This window comes from Manis javanica, chromosome 2, assembly GCF_040802235.1.
Source record: "Manis javanica isolate MJ-LG chromosome 2, MJ_LKY, whole genome shotgun sequence".
In the NCBI taxonomy this organism is placed as follows: Eukaryota; Metazoa; Chordata; class Mammalia; order Pholidota; family Manidae; genus Manis; species Manis javanica.
In genome coordinates, this window is record NC_133157.1 from 48,762,855 (window position 1) to 48,786,236 (window position 23,382).

Below are 23,382 nucleotides of genomic sequence, written 5' to 3' on the forward strand. Positions count from 1 at the left end.
GTAACAACAAAGCAAAACTGAAGGAACAAAACAGCAGTAGAGACTCACAGACTCCAAGAAGGAAGCAGAGATTACCAAAGGGGAGGGGTGTGGGACGGTGGGTTGGAAGGGAGAGAGAAGGGGATTGAGGGGTATTATGATTGGCACACATGGTGTGTGGGGGATCATGGGGAAGACAGTGTAGCACAGTGAAGGCAAATTGTGACTCTGGAGCATCTTACTACACTGATGGGCAGTGACTGCAATGGGGAATGGGGGGGACTCAATAACATGGGTGAATGTAGTAACCACATTGTTCTTCATGTGAAACTTCATAAGAGCATATATAAATCATACCTTAATAAAAAAAAAAGAAAAATACATGTTCAAAATTACTACACTGTACACCTTAAACTTATACAATGTTATATGTCTATTGTATCTAAATAAAGTTGGGGGAAAAATGTTGGGACTCTTAAAGTCAATGTATTTTCCCCACAGCATCCTGCTATGAAGAGCTTATTGTAATTGATAAGCTCCAGCATTGCACCTTATTGGCATACCATAGATTGCTATTTTAGGAACTGTTTCTTCATCCTTGTTGAATCACTGCATTTCTCCCATAGTGAACATTAATTACTGATGTGATGATGGTAATATAGAAGCAATAAGCTTCACCTTACTCTTTGCCTTATTTTTCTTACCGATTTAAATTTCATCTTTTTGTGTTCTATGCTTTTTGTAAGACAGTTTTAAGTCCTCTGTGTGTGGTGGGGAATAAATTGGATGTCAATAAAAATTAAGCTATATTATGAATTCATTTAATAGTTGCATCTACTTAAAGAGAATAAAAATACATGAAATGCTGATAGCCTAGGATAATTTCAGTCCATAAAAATCTCAAACCTATAACTAGCTTCAGATGTTGGGGAAAACAAACAGATTAGATGAGAAATAGAAAATTTGATGAGATCTATCTTTTGAATACTTCCACCTGAGTTACCTATTTCAGTTAGAAAGGAAAGGGGCCACAGCAGACTAAACAATATGAAGTTCAGTTGGGCAGTAGGAGGTTGGCCCATTTGGAATATCAAGATGAAGTCCATGTGGCAGATGAATTGCTTTTTCTTTTCCAAGGTTACCTGGAAGGGAATAAAAGAAGAATGACAAGGTGATTTGGGGGTGATTAGGAGAGTAGGTTAATTGGGTCATGTAAGAAATTCTTTTTGCTGGCGATCAGTTTGCATGGAGTTTGAACTGGTCAAAACAGAAATCATCTGGCCTCATAACTCATTACTTGTGAGGTAGGGCAGGGACATGGGACAAGCATCATGATTAATTTTTCCTGCCTATGATGAAAAATGCTGAGATATATAAAGTATAGTAAGAACAGGAGGGACTCCATCTCAAGACTAAGATTCCATTTTAAAAACCAGTGAGTTAGGAGATAAGATTCCTAACATATTTTATGGTAATCAGCCAATAACCTACCCTATCTTAAGGCAGGCCAAGCAGTCCTAAATGGTATGTCATCACTACTTGAGGGTAACTGCTATCTTGGAGAAGAAGAGGACCAAGAAATTCCTTGTGTTAATTTATCTTACAGAATATCTAGGGGACAGACTATGGATGGTAACATAATGTCTTTCACCAGAGATAGACATCCTGAGACCACATATCAAGCGTCTGCCCCCCACACCACGCCCCACCCTTTGCCCCATTATTGAAAGTCTTAAAAGACAGAATCCTGAACCCTTAAGTGCGCCTCCTCTAAGGTTGTCTGCAGTCCCATCTGAGTGTGTACTGTCGTATATCAAATAAACTTTCTTGTTGCATAAGCCGATTGCACTTGTCTCTTGAACTCTTTTGTGTGATAAAGAACACACCAACCTCCTCCTCTGATGGTAAATGCCTTTGTCATTTGTTATTTGATTCAATTTTCTAGACTTAAGAGCAAGTCTTTACCCTCTCTCTGTTTTACTTCAGACAAGTAGGGAAAGGCTACTAAGATCTCGGATTTGGGCTAAAAAACAGGACTGCCACTATAAGACCATACTCTTTAATAGCCTGCCCAAAAATCTCCTTTTTTTTTTTGCCTTTGGGAGGTTCTCAGAACATAATCTCACTCCATCCAGTGCTCTGCTGTTTCCCCAAATCCTGGGTGGTAGGGGTTTAGTTCCCACACTGTGCAGATTCAAGTGGACACGGGACGCAAGGTGACTGGCTTCAGGAGTTGGCAAGGGATCTGCCCTATGCCGAGCAGTTCAATGAACTTTCCTTTCCTCCTTCTGTGCTTCCTTGCTCTCCTCAGCCTATATAGCTGCTGCCATTCACTACTATGCCCGGTTTAATAAATTCCTTCTTTATCAACACTTGTCCAACCTGTTCAAGAATTCTTTCTCATCAGAGTCAAGAACCTTCCCCAGTCCAAGTTCAGGTTTCACCTAGTGCTCAGGGAGAGATCTCCCCAGATGCAGCTGCCCGACAACACTTGTGGCCCGTTATCCTTATCTGTCCATAAGAAAGGCAGTTTCATCTAATTTCAGGTGAAAAGAAGAAATGAACATAGTAATATTTCTGTGTTTGGATGGGGCTGCCTTGTAATGAGGGAATAGGAAAAGGCACCAGTCTGGTTTGAGATAATATTTATAGAAAAACATTGTAAAGCCATAAACAATGTAAAATATTGCCATTTTTTGGATTAAGATATTGTAGCTAGAAGGAACCCTAGATTATTTAACTCCTCCATTTTATAGGCACTGAAGTCAATGAGGGTCAAGTGAGCCTAAGAGCACACACCAAGTAGTGGTAAACAGTGCAGATTCTAGAGTCAGACATTCCTGGTGTGAGGCCCAGTTCTGCCACTCACCTAGTTATGAGTTCTGCTGCTCATCTAGTTGTGACCTTGGGGCTGAGGAGGGCCTTACAGAGGTGAAGAGCTGTGATGCAGAGTGATAGCTTGTCAGATGGGCAGGCATTCCTCACAGAGTGAATGACAGTCTGTCTAAAGAGAGGATGAGAGGGAGAGAGCTCTGCCTGCAGGAGCGGATACAGGTAGATACACCTCAATGGTGCTTTGGTGGGGGGCAAGGTGCGGGCACAGAATGATAAGAGGCCGGGGGAAGGAGGTAGTTGCCCAGCCTCTGGAAGAGGAAACTTCACTGCAAGACTTGTTTTTTCTTGCTATTTTACTTTGCATCAATAATATACCTAAAGAAGGCTCAGTTGCTACAAACTAGGAGTATGTCTTTGTCCACAGGGTCTCCCATACGTTGTAGCCCAGGAAGGAAGACTAGGCGGGGCCTGGGATACTGCTGGTCCCTTGGAGCCCCATCTACTTCTCCTTAGACCTGAGCTCTCTTCAGTCCAATGCCCAGCAAGGCGCTCTTGGCCAAAAAGGCTCTGGATGTGGTTAGAAAACATTAATACTAGCTACCATTTCTATCTACCTGGCATTATTCTAATTGTTGAATGTATTGGTTAATTTAATCCTTACAAAAACATTATGAAGCACCAGTTTTTTCACTTCCTCAGCTTCAAAACTTCTTTGTAGAAATGCAACATCTGTACATAAAACTGTACATAGGTGGGCAGTTTAATGAATTTTCACAAAAAGAGCACAAATACTTAACTAACATTCAGAATAGGAAACAGAAAATTACCAGCACCCAAAAGGCACCTCATGGCCCCATCCAGTCACTAGTCCTCTCCACACCACAGAGCATCTACCATCCTTACTTCTAACAGCAGACCTTAGTTTGCTTGTTTTGTGCAATATTACTCGGATGCAGTTTCTTTACATTACATTGCATATAGTTATAGTTCTGTTCCTTCTCTCTCATTGCTATGTTATATCCTCTACCTTTTCTTTTGAAAATTTTAAGACACAGAACTAGTGCATTGAACACCCATATGCCCTTTACCTAGAACATGAAGGTCGACTATTATTTGCACTTTATAGATGGGGGGAGTAAGGCAAAGGGAAATTAGGGACCTAGCCCAGGTCACGCCCTTGGGATCTAATCTTGACTGGCTTGCTGCTTACTTAATCAGTTATAAGACTGTGGGCAAATCCCGTAACTTCTCTGAGCCTGTTTCTTCATTATTAAATGGAAGTAATAATCCCCATTCCACTGTTTTCAGGTTGTTGTGAGACTCAAATGTGAGGAACATGTGAAGGTGCTTTGTGAAGAGTAAAGTGGGGGTACTCAAAAAGGGTATTGTTAAAAATGCAGGCTCCTGGACCTCATTCCAGTACATCCTGATTCAGTAGGTCAGGGTAGGAGGCAGAATGTTTAACAAGTGCCTTAGGTAATTCTGGGGCACTAGTCTCCTGACCACAGTATGAAAAACACTTCTGTAAAACAATGGTTCTCAAACTTTAGAGACTATCAGAATCCTCTAGAGAACTTGGGTGTTTTTTTTGCCGCTAGCTCACTGACACATGAAGATGGAAGAGAAGTGCAGCTGCAAAATGTGGTGTGCTTCATCCTCTGTGGGCTTGGAGAGCATGGCCTCAAGATTAGTTCCTGGAGCCCTCTCCTTTAGAGGCATAGAAGAGCAAAGGGAAGCTTGTTCCTCCTTAAAACAGGGCAAGTGACTCATAGGTTTCAAACCAAAAAAGAAAAGATGGAGGCATTTGTAGGTGAAAGGGCAAGAGTCTTCAGTTGCAAAATAAGATGTCAGATTAGTGAGAAAGTAAAACAAACAAATCATCATTACTCAAAATTCAGTACATTCCTGACATCTCACAAAACAGCAGAGGTAGATTACCAGTAGGTACATGGAACATCTGCTTACAGCCTCAACCAAGCGGAAACACCAAAAAGAAAAAAAAAGTCTATTGTTTAAAGCATTGAAAATGTCAGCATAGGAAAGTAACAAAAACACCAGAATGTTTCCGAACTTCCTAACATTTATCTTATGATTTAGTATTTTATTTTATTTTATTTTATTTTATTTTAAATTACATGGTGAGGGGAGAGGAAGAAACACCTTAATTTTTTGTACTCTTGTTAAAGGCCTCTAGCTGTATTAATGCTGTTGTGTGTAAAGGATACATTTTTAATCGGTTAGTTTGGAGCTCTAAATATGAAAAAGAGTATCTGTACGTATGACATAACTTAGATGAATGCCTTTGAGGGATTTTCACAATTCAAACTCCACCTGCTCGATAAAGCAGTTTAGGCTCCAGCATCTTCGCTGCCCTCCCTTGCTCCCCTCCCCATTCTGGGGTCAGCGCCAGCACCGTTTACCATCTCCCCTTACCGCCTCCCACTGTCCTCTCGTTTACCTTCCTCAAGAAAGAAGAGCTCAGAGGCTGAGGCCCGCGGCAACATCAACTGGAGATTCCCAGCCACTCACTCTGGGAGAAACCCGTGAACTCCTACCTTGTCCGAGGCCGTTGAGCAACTTGTTTGCTCAAATGTTCTGGCTCAAGTCTGTTCATTTTACACAAGAAAAAACTGTGACTCAAATGTTGACTTTTTTTAAGCACAACCCTTAACTCAAAAAAGGGGGGGAGGGGCATCTTGCTTAATAAGCAATGGCCGCCGTCATCCCCGAGTGATTCAGATGTGTCTCAGAAAAAAAGGAGACCAACCAACGGGATTCTGAGAACGTTTTTGTAAATTCCGACTCAGTTTTAGATAAGCGATATGCCTGAGGAATTCACTTTAAAGTCAAAAGAGCAGGAAAACACAAATCTCTACGGTCCTCCATCGGGATTGAATTTCGCAAAGTTTTTAAGTTTTTGCTAAAAATAAGTCTAGAAACCATTGTTTTCCATTTTTAAAGACCACTGTATTTTGAAGACTGATGGTAATCAGCAGGCTAGTTACTGTTACTCTGTCCGCGCCGAGTCCCGCACTACCTTTTGCAAACCCCAGAGCGGGCCTGGGCACCGGCGCATTTTTGCTACCGGCCTCTCTGGACGCCTCACCCAGGCAGGACAGCCCCCACCCAGGCAGGGGTCCCACCAGGCAGGGGTCCCACCCAGGCAGGACAGACCCTCGAGGCGGCGGGCGGTGAGGGAGGGCGCCGCAGCGGGGTGAAGCCGACGCTCCGGCTGAGCCCGGGGGCTTGACCGCGTCCCCGCCCACCGATCACGTGTCGCCGAGCCGCGGTGGTGTTGGGGCGGGGTGGGGGTGCGGTTGTATATAGCCGGGTCGCCACGGGCTCCGCCCTCAGAACGCCGCGCTCACCACCGGAGTGGCCGGTCACCCAAGTCACTGGACCCTCGCCTCTGGGCTGCTGTTGGTCGGTGGGTGCGCGTCCCCTCTGGGACCCGCGAGCTGGCCCGGCTTCCCCGCGGAGCTCTAAGCTGGACAGCTTGGGGTGGCCCGGTAGCTGCCCGCCAGGCGGCCCCTGGGCCGTTCCCGGACCCGGGCTGGAAGGGGCTCGCTCGTGGGCCTGCGCTTTCTACCTTGCTTTTTTGTTTAAGTCTCTTCTGCTCGCAGCTTTAGTAAGGTTGTAGGTTTTTGTCTTGGTTGCGGGGTACGAGTTTCCAGACAGGACAATATTTGAAAGGAAGCGCTGGGACTGCTGGTGGGGTAGGGTGAACCTACTGGCCCGGAAGTGGTGAGCAGCGGGCGTGCCGGTTCTTTCCTTCCCAGCAACGCTGCTTAGCCATGAGGCGGTTTTACGTGGGTGTAGGTCGTTGGGGATGCTAACTTTACATTTACAAGCTTCCTGAAATGCTTCTCAGTGCCTCGGAGCACCTCGTTCCTGTTGTTCTCAGTTCCCATACACTAGTTTTCAGGCCTTTCACAAGGAAGGACTGTATCCACTTAATGTGCTCCAACTTGATAGTCCTGGCAGTCTAAAATGTCTTCTACTTGAAATCACTGAATTTTTTTGCACTTTGAAATTAGCATGTGCTTGGGTTGGGGAATGAATCTGGAAGAGTCTTATCTCAATGTCCTCAAATAAGTTTCTCTTCCACAGATTTCTGATTTTACCAGGAAGAAAAATGACATCTGTTGCAGTTGATCCACACCCGGTATGAATTTCAAACGGCTCTTTCTTGATTGCGTTACCTCCCCATGTGTTTTGAGGAGTTAACGCCTGCCTTCTTGGTTACAGAGTGTGGTGACTAGGGTGGCCAACCTACCCTTGGTGAGCTCCACATACGACCTTGTCTCCTGGGCTTACATCAGTACAAAAGATCAGTATCCCTGCTTGAAGTCGGTGTGTGAGATGGCAGAGAAGGGCGTGAAGACCATCACCTCTGTGGCCGTGACGAGTGCTCTGCCTATCATCCAGAAGCTGGAGCCACAAAGTGAGTTCTCGTTTCCCCTTCAAGATTCAGTCCAAGGGACTGGTCAGGGGTGAGCCAGGAGTTGTCTTAAATACGTGAATACCAGCCTCAGGACCTGAGTGCACAGCAGCAACACCAGGGAATCCTCAACCTTTCCTGAGCCACGTGGTGTCTTTACCTAGAAACTCCAGGTGACCTTCATGTTGTAAAGTGTCTGTTTCATAACAGTGGCAGATGTTCATGATGCTTTAAAAAAAAAAATCCCCCAGAGATGCCTCTTTGTTGGAAACAGATCACAAGGCAGCCACTAGGTGAACTGAAATAACCAACTTCTTGGGATCACAGTGTCCATGAACTACTTAAAAAACCCACAAAACTTTTTTGAGCTATAACACAACATGCAGTTCATCACTTAAGGTGTACAGTTTAGTGGTTTTTACTATCACCATAATCAGTTCTACATTTTCATCACTTCAGAAGGGAACATCATATCAGCTTCTGTTTGGGATGATAAAAACGTTCTGGAAATGATCATGGTGGTAGCTGTACAACATTGTAAGTGAGCTTAATGCCACTGAATTGTATACTTAAAAATAGTTAAAATGGTGAAGTTTATGTTAATACGTATTTTTTGCCACAGTTAAAAAAAAGGAAACCTTACACTCCTTAGTTGTCATTCCTCATTTTCTTCCAACCCCCATGTAGGCAATTACTAATCAGTTTTTTTGTCTTTATAGATTTGCCTATTATGGAAATTTAATATAAGTGGAACCCATAAAATAAGAGGTCTTTTGTGACTGGCATCCTTCACTTAGCATGTTTTGAAGGTTCATTCACTTCTTTTTATTGTAGAATAATATCCCATTGTGTGGATAAATCATTTTATATATTCATATATTCATATTTCATATATTTATTATTGATAAGTGAATAAATAACACATTTGGGCTCCTACTTTTTGGTGATTGGAAATAATGAATGCTACTGTGAATATTTATGTTCAGGTATTTGTGTGGACATATATCCTGGGTTCTCTAAGTATATACCTAGGACTGGAATTACTGGTCATAAAAAAACTTTAAGCTTTTGAGGACGTGCCAGACTCTTCCAAAGAGGCTGCACCATTTACATTCCCACCAGCAGTGAATGAAGATTCCAGTTTCTCCTGTATTATTAATTGCTTTTGAATAAAGATTTAAATCATTCCCCCAAATGGTTAAATCACAGACTTTTAGGATTATAAGGAACCTGTAGAGACCAGTTTTCCAATGTTGTTACTTCCTGAATGAAATTTGGAATAGTACTAGTGCTTGGCTTGATCATTGCTGCGGGTAAGCTTGGACTAAAATCAGGCCCTGTTAGGGAGATCCAGGGTGCTGTTAGCATACTGTTTCCTGGTGACAGCCCAGAATATACTGCCACATACTGACTTAAGCATAGAGAGAGATTAAATTAGCATGGAAATGTTCTTTTGAGAGAGTTTTTAGTTACTTTATTCCCTGAATGAGGGTTCTGGTAAAGGCCTGGCTTCCCTTGGTATTAACCTTAGAGATCACTTGATGAGGAAGAAGCTTCTTAAGCCAGCTTCCTTTGTGGCCTGTTACTGACTGTCTGCTGCTCCTCTGTGCCCACTTATTTCCCTGTCAGTTGAAGAAAATTACCAGCAACTTCTAAGCCACTGCTGTCTGATCTAGAGAAACTAGGCAATACATGGTGTTATAAATGAAGATCAACATTTTTGCTATTTTTTTAATAATAAGGCTGAAGAACAATTCAAAGTATAATACTGCATTCATTCTTTTATTTTTTTATTTTTTGTTTTGGTATCATTAGTCTACAATTACAATGAGCAACATTATGATTACTAGACTCCCCCCATTATCAACTCCCCCCACATACCCCATTGCAGTCACTGTCTATCAGCATAGTAAGATGCTATAGAATCACTACTTGTCTTTTCCCCATGTCCCTCCCACATTATGTCTGCTAATTGTAATGCCCCTTTTTCCCCCCTTATCCCTCCCTTCCCACCCATCCGCCCCAGTCCCTTTCCCTTTGGTAACTGTTAGTCCATTCTTGGGTTCTGTGAGTCTGCTTATGCATTCATTCTTTCACTGTTAACATTTTCTCCATTTCTGTTTCTTGTAGTTGCCCTTCCCACCCATCCACCCCAGTCCCTTTCCCTTTGGGAACTGTTAGTCCATTCTTGGGTTCTGTGAGTCTGCTTATGCATTCATTCTTTCACTGTTAACATTTTCTCCATTTCTGTTTCTTGTAGTTGCGGTTGCCAATACCTATGCCTGTAAGGGACTAGACAGGATTGAGGAGAAACTGCCTATTCTGAGTCAGCCAACAAACCAGGTAAGCTTGGCACAAGATTACGGAGGCTTTCCAGCTCACATGTTTTCACGTTCTGCCTTTTGGCACAGACTATAGATGCCATTATTAGGAAATACTTATTTTTCCCTCAACCCGATGTATTTTTGATACTAATGACCATTCCCTTACATCCTGAACTATTTGCAGGTAATGTCTAAGAAGCAGAGATGAACTAGCCATCTTTGCACTAGAATACTTTTTGTCTGATCTCTGTCAATTTGAGGCTTTGCCTCTGCAGATGAAATTGCTTTCTCCAATAACTTAATCCTGTGTGGTGTTGGATTAATGCAGAGGTGGTATATAGAACCTTTTCTTACTTGGTGTTTGAGAGCACATCCAGTAAAATGGAGAACTGCCAGCTCTGCTATGTGTTGGACTCCTGAGGCTGCATGCATTGTACCTTTGCCTATGCTCATAGGCATGCATGGGCTGCTCTCAGTATAAGCATGTCAACATGGAAAATGCCGTTCTTCACTAGAGTACCCCCTGTCCCTTGCTACAGGTTCATCTAGTTAAGAAAAAAACAAACACCTTGACAAATTGACTAATTTTATATCTGTTTCCCTCATTTGATCCTCCAACAACCTTTGAGTGGTGGCAAATAGGGCAACTATACCTGGTAGGGAAACTGAAGCTTATTAGCTCTTAGCTACTGTCCTCAAGCTAGAGTGTGGAAGGGCCTGATTCCTTCTTTAACTTTGCATCTAGGCTACCTTAGTTAAGACCATAGTTAGGTGTTTATGCACAGGTTTCCCATCAGCCAATTGATCTGCTCTTCTACTTATAGGTTGTTGCCAGTGCCAAAGGTGCCGTGACTGGGGCAAAAGATGCTGTAACGACTACTGTGACTGGGGCCAAGGATTCCATGGCCAGCACGATCACTGGGGTAATGGACAGGACCAAAGGAGCAGTGACTGGCAGTGTGGAGAAGACCAAGTCTGTGGTCAATGGCAGCATTAACACAGTCTTGGGAAGTCGGATGATGCAGCTGGTGAGCAGTGGAGTAGAAAATGCGCTTACTAAATCAGAGCTGCTGGTAGACCAGTACCTCCCTCTCACTCAGGAAGAACTAGGTAACTGGATTTGTGTCTTCAAATAATGTTTTTTCTTAAAGCAATATAAAGTAGCTTCATTGAAATATATTTTTATGCCAGAAAATTCACCTATTTTCATTGTAAACTTATGGAGTTGTACAACCATCACCACATTTTAGAACATGACTATCACCTCCAAAGACCCTTCATGCCTGTTTGTAGTTAGTCTCCATTTCCTCCCCAAGGCAACCAGTAATCTTTCTGCATCTGTAGTTTCTTAACCAGTCTTAAGTTTCCCATTGAATTTTACAGTAAGTTTTGAAATTTTAGAAGAAATCAGCCTAGAGAAATATTTTTTTTATAAATGGATTGTCTAATGGGCTGCTTTATGGAATCATTAAACACTTAGTGCCTGCTGTGTGCCAGGTACTGTGTTGCCCAAGAAGCTTACACTAGTGGGAAGAGGTATGTGTAGATGAAAATGTCAGCTATAGTGATAATGTTCTGGGTGGTGGAGCCCGGCAGCAGAAATGAGCTGTCTTGGGAACATGAGTGCATAACTGATAGGTAAGTGGGTAGAATTAGCAAGGCAAGAGGTTAAATTCCAGGCCTTGTCACTTCTGGCTGTAATTGCTTACCTTTTTTTGTCCCTTTTTTCTTTCTAACTTCAGAAAAAGAAGCAAAAAAAGTTGAGGGATTTGATACGGTTCAGAAGCCAACTTATTATATTAGACTGGGATCCCTGTCTACCAAGCTCCGCTCACGTGCCTACGAGCAGGCTCTCAACAGGGTTAAAGAAGCTAAGCACAAAAGCCAAGAGACTATTTCTCAGCTCCATTCCACTGTTAACCTGGTGAGTCACACTTTAAAGGTTTATATGCTGTGAGTTCATTTATCTTGAGGGATAAGAGTAAATATATAAAATCCCAAGAATTTTTTAATCTGACCTATGAACAACCCCATAATGACATAGGCCAAGAGTATACAGACACAGAAAGGGAAGTATAAATAGCTGTAATTTATGAGGCAATGTTAATCTTACTCTGATGGTCAAACACAGATTCCTCTTCTATGCCTCACACTGGCAAAGTTTGATGATGTGGGTAATGGTATAGAGAAAGAGGTGTACCTTTACACTTCTGGAGGTTTCAGAGGACTGTTCTAGGAGTCACAGACACACCTATGCCTCAAGCAGTTTTACTTGTAGACATTTATTGTACAGATAATATATTTGATTAGAGTTTCAAAAGACTAAACAATAGCTATCAACTAATGGGGAAATAATTAAGTTGATACATCACAAAAGATGATTGTGTAGCCATTAAAGATCACGAGGTTGCAGAAGAGTATGTGTTGTACTGCCAGTAGAAGCCAGCTTCTTCTTGGAAAGGGAAATAGGCGACTGGTAACAGGGAAGAGGAACTTAGAATTCCTTTCCGTCTTGTAATATTAACTGCATTTTACACAAACACGTACTACATTTGAATTGCCTGTGCTAAATGGGGTATATTTGGAGACAGTAGTTTAATAGTTAACTAGAGGTAGTAAAGAACTATGATTACTTTGGTGACTTACACATACTGACAAAAAATAACAAGGATAGCAGGTATAGCTCTGGAAATCTTGGTTTTTATGTTATTGTAGATTTAAGAACAGGCTAATATCAATGTCCAACTAGTGTGTTTGTTTTATTTCAATGTGTTCCAGATTGAATTTGCCAGGAAGAATGTGCATAGTGCCAACCAGAAAATTCAGGATGCTCAGGATAAGTTCTATGTCTCTTGGGTGGAGTGGAAGAGAAGCATTGTCCATGATGATACAGATGAATCCCACTGTGCTGAAGTAAGATGACTGGGACAGGGCCACCCATTAGAGTTTCTGAAGCTGTTTTTAACAGACTTTTCATGTCAATTTTCCCATTATTCCTCTTGAAATACTGTATCAAATGTTTGAACATTACTGTGTATATAGGTTGCTTGTTATGTGACCAAAAAGCAAAACTCGATCTAACAACTGACAGGGATATCAGGATACCATTAAATGAGAAATATGAGCCTTGCTTTCATAATGGGTGCAGACTAACGGTGATACAGGCATTTTTACTATCCTGGTTATTTGACATCATAAATATAGGTGCTATAAGAATGTTATAGGATATAATAGGAAGGATCATACGATAGCAGGAAAGGTGAGTGAGGATGGGTGAGTCACATGGCTTCCTGGAAGAGATAAATGCTAAGCTGAGACTTAATGGGTGAATAAACTAGGTGAAAGGGCAATAAGGAGATTAATGCTCAAGACAGAAGAAAGAGCATGTTGTAGTCCTAGGAGCTAGTATGCATACTTATGAAATGTGAATAATACTGAATTCAGAGTTGTTTTCAGGGTTTTTAAAAGTCAGAGAATCTATGTTATGCGGTGTACACATAAACCAGCTTACTATAATTGAACTAGTTCATATATAGCACTGTTGGACCTACTGCTTATTTTTAAATTTGTTTTATTTTTAGCACATTGAGTCACGTACTCTTGCTATTGGCCGCAACCTGACTCAGCAGCTCCAGACCACGTGCCATACCCTCCTGTTCAACATGCAGGGTTTACCACAGAACATCCAAGATCAGGCCAGTCATGTGGGGATGATGGCTGGCGACATCTACTCAGTGTTCCGCAATGCTGCCTCCTTTAAGGAAGTGTCTGACAGCCTTCTCACTTCTAGCAAGGGACAGCTGCAGAAAATGAAGGAGTCTTTAGATGATGTGATGGATTATCTTGTTAACAACACACCCCTCAACTGGCTGGTAGGTCCCTTTTATCCTCAGCCGACTGAGTCCTAGAATACTCAGGACCAAGGTGCAGGAACAGACACAGCTAGCCAGGAGGCCCAACAGCTTCAGCACAGAACACATTAAACCTGTCCTTGTCATCAGTGCATGTTGCAGCCAGCCAGATGATACCTTCTGTTACGCTGAAATTAACCTGCTAGACAACTGATTGGGGAAGTAGCTTGCTAGAAAAAAGGTTCTCAGTTGTAGTCATTTCCAACTGGATTAAGAGCTTTAAAGTTTCTGGCCTTAACAGATGAGTTCTGTTTATCTGGCTGGTAAAAAAGAATGACAGGTTGATTGGAACATAGCCAGAACTCAAAAAAGTTCAGTGCATTTATGGTCTCTCTGTGTTACCACTGTTGCTGTCTATGTTGAATAAAAACACCTTCATGTTGCCTATGGTATAAACTGATGTCGGCTCCAGTATGGTCTGAGCAGGCCTCCTTGCTGGTTTGTCTCACATTACATGCTTGTACAACTTCAGTTTTTTATTCTCCATAAAGCAATGTCCCCTGATGAATTCAATAAAATTCATTGCAGAATAGATGAATTTTATGCTTGTGTGTTCCATGTGCTTTGTGTGTTGCTTCCATAGAGCTGCTTGGCCTGCATGATGGGGTATTAATACACATACATGAATTCCAGTTGTCCTGCTGGGGAATTTGGCAGGGTAATAAACATTGCCAGGCTAGTGTTAAAAATGGAGTGTTTGATAACAGGTTTTAAACAAGTTAAAAGCTATTGTGTATGTAAGAATTTTATGAGGTGACAGGTGTTGCCTTCATTTCCCCACTAACTGGGCCTCTGAAAGTGGGTTTTTAAGCCAGTAGGAGGACCTACTCATGGCTGACTGCCTTGCTGAAAAGGAATCCAAACTGAAAGGAAGCCAGTAACTATTTCCACCAGTCTTCTGAAAAGGCAATAAGCATTTCTTAACAAGGGGCCATTGCAAAGTGTGAGCCCTGGAGCATCAGTGTTCAGACCCAGCTGGATTTAATTTACTGTGTTGTCACTGGGAAAAAGTCACTAACAGTTGTTAGTGAGATTCCTTTAGAAGAACGTGAGAGAATAATGAGAAGTAAAAGTCTTTGGATCCCCTGTTAGAAAAAGGTTCTTCTAACCTCCTGCCAAGGCTGTTCAGACTTTTAGCCCCCTCAATGTTGGCCAGTTATTTAAAAAATAACATGAATCTCCTTATAACAAAGCTGCAGTTTAAAAAAACAAAAAAAATCTTAGAACTTAAATAGAACTACATTTGACCCTTGAAAAACAGGTTTGAACTGCACAGATGTATGTGTATGTGGATTTTTTCAATAAATATATTGGAAAAAATTTTTAGATTTGTGACAGTTTAAAAAAACATTTTCTCTTCTAGCTTACTGTATTGTAAGAATATAAAATACATAAACAAAATATGTGTCGATCAACTCTATGTTATCAGGTTTTAAGTTAACACTAGTAGTTAAGTTTTGGGGGAGTCAGAAGTTACACATGATTTTCAACTTTTTGGGAGGTTCAGTGCCTCTAACCCCTGTGTTGTTCAAGGGTCAACTGTCATGCTTCTGTCTGTTTCTGATAGAAGTTTCACAGTGCTACCTTACAGCAGAACCAAAGTCTAAGCCAAATTTGTCCCCATTTTCTACCCTGCTCCACCCCTTTTCCCCCCATGCAAACAAGGAAGCAGCACGTAACTTCACATGCACCCTTGGTTTGAATGAGCCCAGCAAAGCTTACAAAGTTACACAACTAAAATTTTGCCCCTTGAGGTAACTCCAGGAATCAGTAAAAGTTGAATTGGAGGCTAGGGACTCAATGAGATACTTGAAACTAAGGAACCTGTGGTTTCCAGGAAGGTGGCCTATCACAATTTCTGGGCATCCAGGATGAAGCCTAGCATTCACTTGCCTACCTGCCCCCAGTAATTGGCATTTTCTATAGCAACTGCCTTTTTAAAAAGTTTTGCTTCTTAATGTGAATTGGACGACCTTGCCCTTCTGCCATGGAACTCCCAACACTGGTTTATTCTAATTGGTTGGAAAATTCATATACTATGTTTACATACATACCTTCTTATCCTGAACATAAATTTTCACATTTCTTCATTATGAGAGTTACAGTGCCAAGTGAATTGCTTATGAAAAGGAGACAGATCTCAAGGCTATTAATAAGCAAGACAAAATATAAAGGAGCTCACTCTCAGCTTTTAGAGGAACATCACTAGCCCTTGCTTTTTGCCACAAACTGTGCACACTGGTAGTGGCTTTGTCTGTTTTTGTGTCTCAAGTTTGTGCCTACATGTATTTCATTCTGTTGTCAGCGTTTCTCAAAATCTGGTGCTCTTGCATCTCACAGCTTTATTGTTGCATACATAGTTGTTTTGGTTTAACAGACTTTTTCCAAGGAAGACAGTTCTCTTGAAAAAAGCTGACAAAGCTTAGCACATAATCTATGGCTGCATGAAGCCTGGCATGGTGTGCCTGAGTTTCAAGGATGTTTTTCCTTTCTATGTAATAATACAGACTTTGGTTAGTTCTAGGTAAAAAAAATCGAAGGAACACGGTGTATTTGCCATTAATCCCTTAGCCTTTGTTTTCTCATCTGTAATGTAAAATTAGTGATTCCTCAACAGAAGGAAGTGAAGTGTTTGAGGACGGGTTGTCATTTTCTGTTTTCCAGTGGAGGTATGGGGACACCATCTGTGGGACAGTGATGTAGTATATTTAACTTGCCAGTTCAGGTGTGAGTACATAATATTAGGTCATAATTAGCAAAGTATGTCCTCTTTGATAAGGCATCATAGGTACTGAAGAACTAATGAAGTGAAAAAGGAAAGACTAAAATTTCATTTCCCTGAGAGTATCTTTTAGAGTACTTTTAGAGTATTATTTAGCTCATCAAAGAAGAAAGGGGCAGGATAGATATTTGTGTATTAATCTTTAAACAAAGGGATCTAAATGATACCTGGGAGAGCAGGTATGGGGGTTGGAAAGGACAGCCTCTTGCCAACCTGAACTTCCTGGGCTGTCATGGACTTGGGTCTGGCCATCTGGGCCTCAGTCCTGTTCCAGCCCCAGCAGTGACCCAGCACTGACTCCTATATGGGGGATGGGCTTGTGAGACATCCCTGCTCTGTAAACCAAGGTATTTATTGCTTGTATCTCAAAAGGCAGCATCTTTGTGCTATAGGTGTCCACATTCCCTACAGGTATCCTATAATGTAAGAGATCCTATGATAGTTCCTCAATAGCCATTTGGTAAGGAAAAGATGCTCAATGATTCCACTGTTGAGTATCTAAATTCCCAGGCTAACCTGTAGCAGCCTACTTCATCTGAAAGATGGAGAAACTGGGAGGTTTCCTTTTTTGTTGCCTACTCCATACAGGTTAGAGCACAGGAAAACTCAGCTTAAGGAGACAGCTAATGTATCTATCAGACTGACTCTCTTGTATAAAATGGCCCTAATGTGCTCTCAGCATAAAACCATACCATCTTTTGTGAAGCTTCCTCCTGCCACCTCTGTCTATGGTAGAGATAATTGACTGGGGAGATTGACAAGATGCAGATTCCTGGGTTCCCCCCCAACCCGTCGCAAGAATCTGGTTACTAGGTCTTGAAATTTAGTACCTGGTATCTGCACTTCTTAAAAGCACTCCCCAAACAACACAAACCATCCCTCATGATTTTACTGCAGGTGATCCACTGACCACACTTTGAGAAGCAAAGGAAATAGGAGACAAATGATTTTAACTTGAAACAAAAATAAGGCTAGGGTTACCAGTAGTCCTTTCTCCAAATGAGACCCATAAACTGAGTCTTCATAAATGAGGCTCATAAAGTTTTATTTCAGGAACATCTACTCTTGATATACCTGCTCAAATGAAACAAATATACAGGAACGAACATTTACTAGTTGAATGTTTTGTAATGGATACCAAATATCACTTTAATTTGTTGTGATCAGTGCTAACCTGCTCTCTAGGCTGAGCATTCTAACCACTTCCATAGCTTCTTGTTAGCCAAGGGCAGAGCAAAGGGATACAAGACAGGGTTCTTACCATAGGGCTGGGAATGTGCCCCACCCTGCCCAGTAGTACCAAATTTTTCAGGTACAAGCTAAAGAGACAGTAAAGCAGAACAAAGATGCTCCTGGCCCTCTAGCTTATAAGCACATAATCAAGCTATATATACAATCTGTTAATACTGGTGAGAGGTTTCTGGAAAAATCAAACTCTCGATGGGGTTAGTCTTATGTATTTGGTATTAGAGCAAATCATTACCTCTTGCATGATTCTTTTATAGCCCTGTATTTTAGAATTATATAACAATTTTCATTTTTCTTTTCACTTCATTAGTTCCGTTCATTAGTTTTACTTATTCTCTATTTCAAAATCAGTTTTCCTGAATCTTTGTCAAGATTATAAACACTGCATGCACTCTCAACTTTACCATCCCTACAGATGGTGTTTTTATTTCTGTAGTAGCCTCACCTCCCCAGGGCCCCTGGCCACCTCCAGCGTGTACCTTTATGTAAATTAGAAAATGGCATCTTATCCTCAATGTGTGTAGTGCCACCTTCTGGAAAGTTGTCATAATAAATGTGCAAAGCAATGAAGTTTATGATAAGAAAGGAGACCCCTATCTTTTATGGTGCAAAAGGTACACAGGGTTCCTGGAATCCTGGCATGGTCATTTGGGTTTTCTTGAAAAGAATGTGTTGCTGGTTTCCTGTCCTTTTAGGGAGGGACTATGGTTATTTCATTAGTTTCAAAGTAAGCATCTGACTCAGACTGGCCTCCACCCCTGAGGGGCAATGTCAGCAAGAGACTTCTTACACTCTTTCGGTGGTCCAAACTATACTTATTCATGTCAAAGAAAAAGGGATTTGTTTTATAAACCTGTAAAATGATTTCTCTTGTTCCACATTTCTAAAAACCCTGTGAAGATGGTCAGGCACAGCTACTATGTTTTGCATTAAACTTGCCATGGACCTTGATAGACTGTGGCTACCTCTCAGCTGCCATGCCTTCCCCTATTTCCTTCACAGCTCCCAAGTAGATAGCCAAGAAAACAGTGGAAATTAGACATTCTGAATCAGTCTGGATATATAAAAGATGAATGATTCATTTGGCTCTCCTAAATCATCTCAGGTACTGGAGGTACTTGTTTTGATAGTGACAGAAAATTTTCTCCTAAAGCTCACCAACCTTCTGCAAAGAATTCTTCTTTAGGCCAGCAGTTATCTGGTCTATAGGTGACTTTGGAAGCCTCTGTGTGTGTGTGTGTGTGTGGTGGTATTAATGAGAATAAAAGCTAGTTTCATATTACCTTTATTCTTTACCTGCCACCCAATCAGTTAGGTATTTCCTCCCTTGAAAGGTAAGGAAATAGGTTAAAAAGAGGTAAGTGGCAGACTGGGGATTTAGCCCAATGTCTTACTGATGTTTACTGATGTCAAAGTATATGTACTTTTTTTCTGTTTTAGCACTCTAGCCTTCTGACAGGAGAAAACTGCAGCTTGCTTCCTTGTTTGCGGCCCAGAAAATCTCTCTGCCTATATATTCTTGTGTTGTAGCTTCCTGTTCTACTTTATATTTATTAAAAACAAATAAAATGATATTGGATGTTAAAATACACATATAATAGAAATATTTCAGAAGAGAGGGCTAAGCACACATTATTAAATCTTCACCTCTACTAGAGATTCCTATCTATCAACATACAAAAATGTTATAGAATCATTTACTATAGTCTCCGTGCTGTACTATTATCCCCATGACTGACTGATATTATGATTCAGAATTTTTGTGCCCTTTTGTCCCCCTCACCCTCCTCATCCATCTACTCCAACCCCTCCCCCATGGTTACCAACAGTCACTTCTCAGTGTCTATGAGTCTACTGCTGTTTTGTTCATTCTGTTTTGCTTTGTTTTCATATTCCACAAATAAGTGAAATCATATAGTATTTGTCTTTCTCCTCCTGGCTTATTTCACTGAGCATGATACCCTCTAGATCCTTCCATATTGTTGCAAATGGCAGGAATTTTTAATGGCTGAATAATATTCCATTGTGTATATGTACCACATCACCTTTATCCATTTTTCTATTGATGGACACTTAGGTTCCTTTCCTATCTTTGCTATTGTAAGTAATGCAGCAATAAACATAGGGGTGCATGTATCTTCTCAAATCTGGGGTTTTGTTTTCTTCAGGTAAATTCCTAGAAGTGGAACTACTGGGCTAAATGGTATTTCTACTTTTAGTTTTTTGAGGAAACTCCATACTGCTTTCCACAGCAATTGCACCAATTCACATTCCCACAGGAGTATTCTCATTTCTCCACATCCTCACTAACACCAACACTTGTTATTTCTTGTTGTTTGAATAGTGGCCATTCTGTCCAGTGTTAGGTGAAATCTTACTGTGGTTTTGATTTTTATTTCCTTGATAATTAGCGATGTAGAGCATCTTTTTATGTGCCTGTTGGCCATCTGTATCTCTTCTTTGGAGAAATGTCTGTTCAGAGCCCCCTCCCATTTTTTAATCTGGTTATTTGTTTTTTGGGTGTTGAAGCATATGAGTTCTTTAAGTATTTTGGATGTTAACACCCTATTGGATGAATCATTTATGAAATATTCTTCCATACGGTAGGTTGCCTTTTTGTTCTGCTGCTGGTGTTCTTTGTTGTACAGAAGATTTTCATTTGATGTGGTTCCACTTGTTCATTTTTTTTCTCTTTCCCAAAGAGACGCATCCAGGAAAAAATTGCGAACACTTATGTTCAAGAGATATTTGCCTTCGTTTTCCTCTAAGGGTTTTATGGTTTCATGACTTATATTCAGGTCCTTGATCCATTTTGAGTTTACTTTTGTATATGGGGTTAGACAGTAACCAGTTTCATTCTCTTGCATATAGCTGTCCAGTTTTCCCAGCAGCAGTTATTGAAGGAGCTGTCTTTTTCCCATTGTATATTCATGGCCCTTTATCATATACTAATTGACATATGTGAGTTTGCATCTGGGTGCTCTATTCTGTTCCATTGATTTATGGATCTGTTCTTGTGCCAGTACCAAATTGTTTTGATTACTGTAGCTTTGTAGTAGAGCCTGAAGTCAGGGAGTATAATATCTCCAGCTTTGTTCTTTTTTTCAGGATTGCTTTGGCTATTTGGGGTCTTTTGTGGTTCCATGTGAATTTAAGAACTATTTGCTCTAGGTTGTTGAAGAATGCCATTGGTATTTTGATAAGGATTGCATTGAATCTGTAGATCGCTTTAGGCAGGGTGGCCATTTTGACAATATTAATTCTTCCTATCCATGAGCATGGGATGTGTTTCCATTTATCGGTATCTTCTTTAATTTCTCTTAACAGTGTCTTGTAGTTTTCAGGGTATAGGTCTTTCACTTCCTTGGTTAGGTTTATTCCTAGGTATTTTATTCTTTTTGATGCAATTATGAATGGAATTACTTTATTTTTTTTTGATGCAATTGTGAATGGAATTGTTTTTCTGATTTCTCTTTCTGCCAGTTCATCATTATTATATAGGAGTGCAACAGATTTCTGTGTATTTATTTTGTATCCTGCAACTTTATTGAATTCAGTTATTAGTTTTAGTAGTTTTGGGGTAGATTCTTTAGGTTTTTTTTATGTACAATATCATGTCATCTGCAAACCGTGACAGTTTAACTTCTTTCTTACCAATTTGGATGCCTTTTATCTCTTTTGTGTTATCTGATTGTCACCTTTAGGATCTCTAGCACACTATGTTGAGTAATAGTTGAGCACCTTGGCTTTTAGGGAAAAGCAAGATAGGGACCACAGACTTCAAGGTAAGAGGACAAAGAACAAAGTAAGATTCTTTCTTGTCTATTTAAAAAAATTTTTACTTTAGTAAAATATACATAGAGTTAAATTTACAATTTTAGTTATTCTTAAGTATACAATTCACTGATATTAAGTCTATTACAGTATTGTACAACCATCATCACTGTCCATTTCTGGGACTTCATCATCATCCCAAGCATAATCTCTATACCCATTAAACAAGAAGACCCCCATCCCCTTTCTCTCTTTTTTTGATGCATTTGTTGTAGTTTTTTTTGCCTCTGTTAGGTAATCAGCTAATTAGCTAATTTTCTTTCTCTTCCATCAAGATTACAGCCTTTAATAATTTATTATACAGTAGTAACTTTCTGCTTCTAATCTGCTGTTCACTGAGAAACATTATTTAGTTTATTAACATTGTATGTAAAGTAAGAGTTAATAAAACTTCTTATCCCTAAAAGCCTTTCCTCTGCAAAGAACTAGGACTTTGTGATAGTTACTTCAACTATTAAAAGACCTTTGCTTCCTTAGTTCCTAGACATTCCCAAAGGGTTTATATTATTGAAAGTCAGACTTATGGAAGAGTGGTGTATTATTGTTTTAAAGACAATGATAAATTAATAGACAAATACCTAGAAATGCCTTTTGTCTTGTATTTTGAAAAAAGCTTTCATTTAGTAAGTTCTACAACTAGTTGGTTTCCTTTTAAGGAGAAGTTTGCTTAATGCTTTTACAATATGAGTGATTGTGGGACTAAGACCATAAACACCTCAGAAAGCACAGCTATCAACAAAGTAAGTTTATTTTTGATGCAATTGTGAATGGAATTGATTTTCTGATGTCTCTTTCTGCTAATGTCTCCATAAGCTCATAATTAATGTCTCCATAAGCTCACCTGGGCTTGACAGCTCACATCATTAGTGTTTGTTTTAATATCCAAGATTCTTCTTTTCCAGGTATTTGATTTCACTACCCTAGACTTGACATCGGAGACTGATGAAATTCCAGACATTATAGCTTTGGAAGAGGAGCATGGATCACATCATTCACATGCTAACAGCCCTGAGTCCTCTCAGGGCAAAATGTTGAATAACTAATAGCAATATACTCCCTTCCACTGAATACACAATTTTTATCACATTAAACTTCACGTTTGTTCATGTGTTTATTTTTGTGGCTTTGGGGATTAATCTATTGTTGGTTAATCTATTTATCGGCTATTTGGTCTTAATTGTAACAAAACTCTGATCGATCATTTTATGTAGTTCTTCAAAGTTTAATCATTGAAATGCCTATAATAAAATATTGGGCTGTATAATCTTAAATCAGAGTGATTTATTTTATTTTATCTTTTTTTACTGACATAGTGGACTTTTTTTTTTTTGCTTCCCAGGATTCATTCCTACTTCTGGTAATAACACCCTCATGTCTTTTGGCGGAGGGGAGGTAGTCTTGGTATGTCTATTGATCAAGGTTTTTTTTGCTTTACTCTAGCCTAGGAGTGGGCATATGACTAAAAACAGAGCAACTGGGAGGTAGTGCATCATGATGGGTAAATTAGGATCAGACTTTGGGTTTTAATATTGGTTCTACCACTTACTAGTTGTGTGACTTTAAACAAGTTACTGAATTTCTCTGTATCTCAATTTCCTCATATGTAAAATGGGATATTGTAGGTTTGTTATGAAAAAAATTAACATTTGAAAACTTTAGAGTAATACGTGGCACAGGGCAGTAATAAATATTAGTTACGAAAAGTGGAGAAACAGATGGCAAATCTAGTAGCAGTGAACAAACCTAGTGTCCAGATTGTAGTTTTGAAATACCTTTTCCCTCTAAAATAAATAATAGCTTCTTAGAGAAAAAGTCCAGGTCTGAGGCACAAAGTGTACAGAGTGAGCCTTGAACTTTTTGCTATTGCAAAAAGGAAGTACATTTGATGAGGTTCCCATTTACGAAAGATAAGACAATTTGAACTTCAGTAAGGATAGTGACTGCAACAGATTGGACCCCATCAAATGTAAACCCCATTAAAGATCCAAATATATCATTACATATATAAACAGCCTAACTGATCACCTT

At 40.2% G+C, this 23,382-nt stretch overlaps 1 protein-coding gene and 1 long non-coding RNA gene across 6 annotated transcripts; one reads left to right on the top strand and one right to left on the bottom strand.

Moving 5' to 3' along the window:
• Positions 1 to 784: 784 nt before the first annotated feature.
• On the bottom strand, positions 785 to 6,063 carry LOC140847680 (uncharacterized). 4 transcript variants are annotated; one of them, XR_012127698.1, is made up of 4 exons: positions 5,273 to 6,003; positions 3,476 to 3,555; positions 2,849 to 2,983; positions 785 to 1,121 (listed from the first exon to the last, which is right to left on the bottom strand). It is a non-coding gene; the product is annotated as an uncharacterized lncRNA (long non-coding RNA). The 4 variants fall into 4 exon arrangements; XR_012127696.1 differs by lacking the exons at positions 2,849 to 2,983; positions 3,476 to 3,555 and having other exon boundaries at positions 5,273 to 5,420; positions 5,989 to 6,063; XR_012127697.1 differs by lacking the exon at positions 3,476 to 3,555.
• A 61-nt stretch (positions 6,064 to 6,124) lies between these two features.
• Positions 6,125 to 22,625, top strand: PLIN2 (perilipin 2). Of its 2 annotated transcripts, XM_073228445.1 has the most exons (9): positions 6,125 to 6,241; positions 6,925 to 6,979; positions 7,063 to 7,258; positions 9,516 to 9,598; positions 10,404 to 10,689; positions 11,322 to 11,503; positions 12,358 to 12,492; positions 13,161 to 13,451; positions 22,257 to 22,625. In XM_073228445.1, the coding sequence occupies exons 2-9, from the start codon at positions 6,950 to 6,952 to the stop codon at positions 22,395 to 22,397; spliced, it is 1,344 nt and encodes a 447-aa protein (XP_073084546.1). In that variant the 5' UTR covers positions 6,125 to 6,241; positions 6,925 to 6,949; the 3' UTR covers positions 22,398 to 22,625. The 2 variants fall into 2 exon arrangements, with proteins under 2 accessions (XP_073084546.1, XP_017525535.2); XM_017670046.3 differs by lacking the exon at positions 22,257 to 22,625 and having other exon boundaries at positions 13,161 to 14,024.
• The last annotated feature ends 757 nt before the right edge of the window (positions 22,626 to 23,382 follow it).

Excerpts from the sequence above, each read along its gene's own strand:
- PLIN2 (XM_073228445.1), top strand. The coding sequence starts at position 6,950 with ATGACATCTGTTGCAGTTGATCCACACCCG. Across the intron at positions 6,980-7,062 it reads TTGCAGTTGATCCACACCCG|AGTGTGGTGACTAGGGTGGC; the intron begins GTATGAATTTCA and ends TCTTGGTTACAG. Across the intron at positions 12,493-13,160 it reads ATGAATCCCACTGTGCTGAA|CACATTGAGTCACGTACTCT; the intron begins GTAAGATGACTG and ends TTTTATTTTTAG.